At 41.8% G+C, this 2,367-nt stretch overlaps 1 protein-coding gene across 1 annotated transcript in view; it reads right to left on the bottom strand.

Annotated features, from left to right (window-relative positions):
- The window catches only part of pelp1 (proline, glutamate and leucine rich protein 1), a 29,152-nt gene that overhangs the window by 21,518 nt on the left and 5,267 nt on the right, over positions 1 to 2,367 (bottom strand). The window contains exons 4-7 of the mRNA XM_014029441.1: positions 1,391 to 1,540; positions 1,071 to 1,142; positions 885 to 944; positions 639 to 795 (exon numbers count right to left, since the gene is read on the bottom strand). Coding sequence (XP_013884895.1) covers positions 639 to 795; positions 885 to 944; positions 1,071 to 1,142; positions 1,391 to 1,540 — 439 coding nt within the window. The remainder of the gene's footprint in view (positions 1 to 638; positions 796 to 884; positions 945 to 1,070; positions 1,143 to 1,390; positions 1,541 to 2,367) is intronic.

The following is a 2,367-nucleotide window of genomic DNA, read 5'->3' as shown; positions in this document are numbered from 1 at the left end:
CACCTAGACTCTACCTCCAGCGGCCCTCGGGTAAGTTGAGTTTGAGACCCCTGTTTTAGAGCCTTACATGGTCAAACCCCATCATATACGTATCTCAGATTTGATCCAGCATCACACACCATCTCACAGTTTGAGTTCATCAGGTCAGTTGTTGTTGGTGGTACCCCGCACACATTTTAAATCTAGAGGGGATCGGTCTTTCCAAGCAGTTGCACCTCAGCTCTGGAATGCACTGCCCCAACCTATATGCAGCCTTGATTCTACTGATGCTTTTAAAGAATATCTGAAAACATTTTACAAGCAGGCTTTTAGCTAAGTGTTTTTTATTTTTTACTACTTGTATTCTTGTATGAATGTAATGCTGTGGTGATGTTTTAATTTACAAATTTACTGTATTGTTTTTATTTCATTTTATTTTATGTGAAGCGCTTTGTGATTTTATGTCTAAGAAAGGTACTATATAAATAAACTTTACTTACTTAATTTATTTTTCTAAACCTTAAAACTATGCTGTGTGTGCAGGGTTTCCTAAGTGTTTACATACAACTTCATTAGGCCAAAGTAAGAGCAGATCATTTGTGGACAGTCCTGCAGGAGATAAGCCAGACTCTGCAGAAAAAATCCTGATCTAAACGTACCTGTCTCTGAACCTTGGTAGATCTGAGCCAGAAGGCTATTGGCTGAGGCCAGAAGACAGTGAATCTGTTTGGTCCAGCCCTCGGCTCTCCCAACATTCCCAGCTTTGTCCAATAGACCCCCCAGGCAGGGCAGATGACTGTAACCCTGACAGGCCACCTGACAGAAAATATGAAATTTTAAAAAATTAACAAGTTCAGACTGGGTTAGGGTTTAAGAAACACTTTTTAGTTTTGTGAAAGACACACCTCCTGTGTTTTTCTGTTTGTGCTGTCCATCTTGGAGAGAAAATAAACTCCAAGTTTGTCCTTAAACAAACAAACCAGTGAAGAATATCAGAACATGTGGATTTCAGCATTTGTTACATGAATCAAAATAAAACCTATTATTAAATGTTACTTGTATTATGTATAATAGATGATTGATGGTTTTACCTTTAGGGACCCACAGGCTCTGGGATAGTAAATCATACAAGCCTTCATCCCCTCCATGGCTGCAAGCTCACACTTTGATCACACAAAGAATAAAAACAATGTTTCTTCTCTTAACACTGAACAGCTTAGAATTAAAGCTGATCCTAAAAATACAGTTTACAATCAAATTCAACAAGTTTCCTTCAACTCAATGTGTTAGTAAATCAGATGATCTATAAATAACTTTTTTTTACAAAGTGTCCTGAAGCTCAAACTTTAATGTATAATGAAATTAATAAAAGTTAGAGCTGTGGTCATACTATCCTTAAACGTTCACCAACCTCTGTTTTGAGGCCTAGAAGTGATGTCAAAATGCCGAGGATGAAGTTGAGGCTGACCTCCCTGGCCAGTTCTGCGAGCTGACATGAGTACTGCAGCAGGTCTTTCAGGATGCTTACAGCCAGCTGGATGGTCTGAACCGGAGCCTGAGACTGAAACACACCACAGAGCCAAGTGTTGCATCATTTCACACTTCAGGGTTTCTTCAGGGTCACGGTCTTTGCTCAGTGTCAGGATCAGCTGCTGAGGCCTGGGTGCCACAGCAGACACTGCAGTTCATGTCAGTATTGGCCATAATCATTTTTAGGAGGTGATCAAGTGGTATGGCTGAAAGTGGGAATGCACGATATAAACGATATACGGTAGAAACAATATAAATTTGTCTTATGATAGAGATCTGTAGTCTACCGGCCAACTGCGCAATTCTTTATGATGATGTAACCGGCTGGAGTCAAAACAGAGGAAGCGGGAAGCAGCCTGGCTGAGAGCGCAAATGAAGAGGGGAAAAAAACATAACTTATCCGGACCTGGTTCGGGTGTGCGAAAATGAACGCCGAACTGTTTACATGTTTACGTGATGGCGCGTCCTGTCAGCTGCAGTGGGAGGAGCGCGTGCCGCGGCACATGATGATCGCAGTGAGGCGACTGTCAGTRCAGGTGAGGACGCACAAAAGCTCACTGAGTCTGGACCTCGTTTCTCCTGCGGTCATAGCAATACTGTCTCCTTGTACAGTAGTGAAGCGCTGTGGGAAAGGCTGACAGTCAGACTGTCTAAAGCATAAACGGGATGATTGTTACCCCGCCAGAGCGCGCAGATTAAACACGTGGAGTGCAGAAAAAGTCATCTGCAAAGTGTGTAGACAGGAATAAATACAAGCAATTTGTTTTACCACCTTAAAACGAAGCAGGTGATTCCAAACACAAAATCCAGTGGATGCAGATATCTATTACATTAAAGTTATGGTGTGTGTGTGTGTGT

Source organism: Austrofundulus limnaeus, unplaced genomic scaffold (genome assembly GCF_001266775.1).
Source record: "Austrofundulus limnaeus strain Quisiro unplaced genomic scaffold, Austrofundulus_limnaeus-1.0 Scaffold904, whole genome shotgun sequence".
NCBI classification, from domain to species: domain Eukaryota; kingdom Metazoa; phylum Chordata; class Actinopteri; order Cyprinodontiformes; family Rivulidae; genus Austrofundulus; species Austrofundulus limnaeus.
Note: the sequence above shows the minus strand (reverse complement) of the source record. Positions and strands in the feature narration are given on the sequence as shown.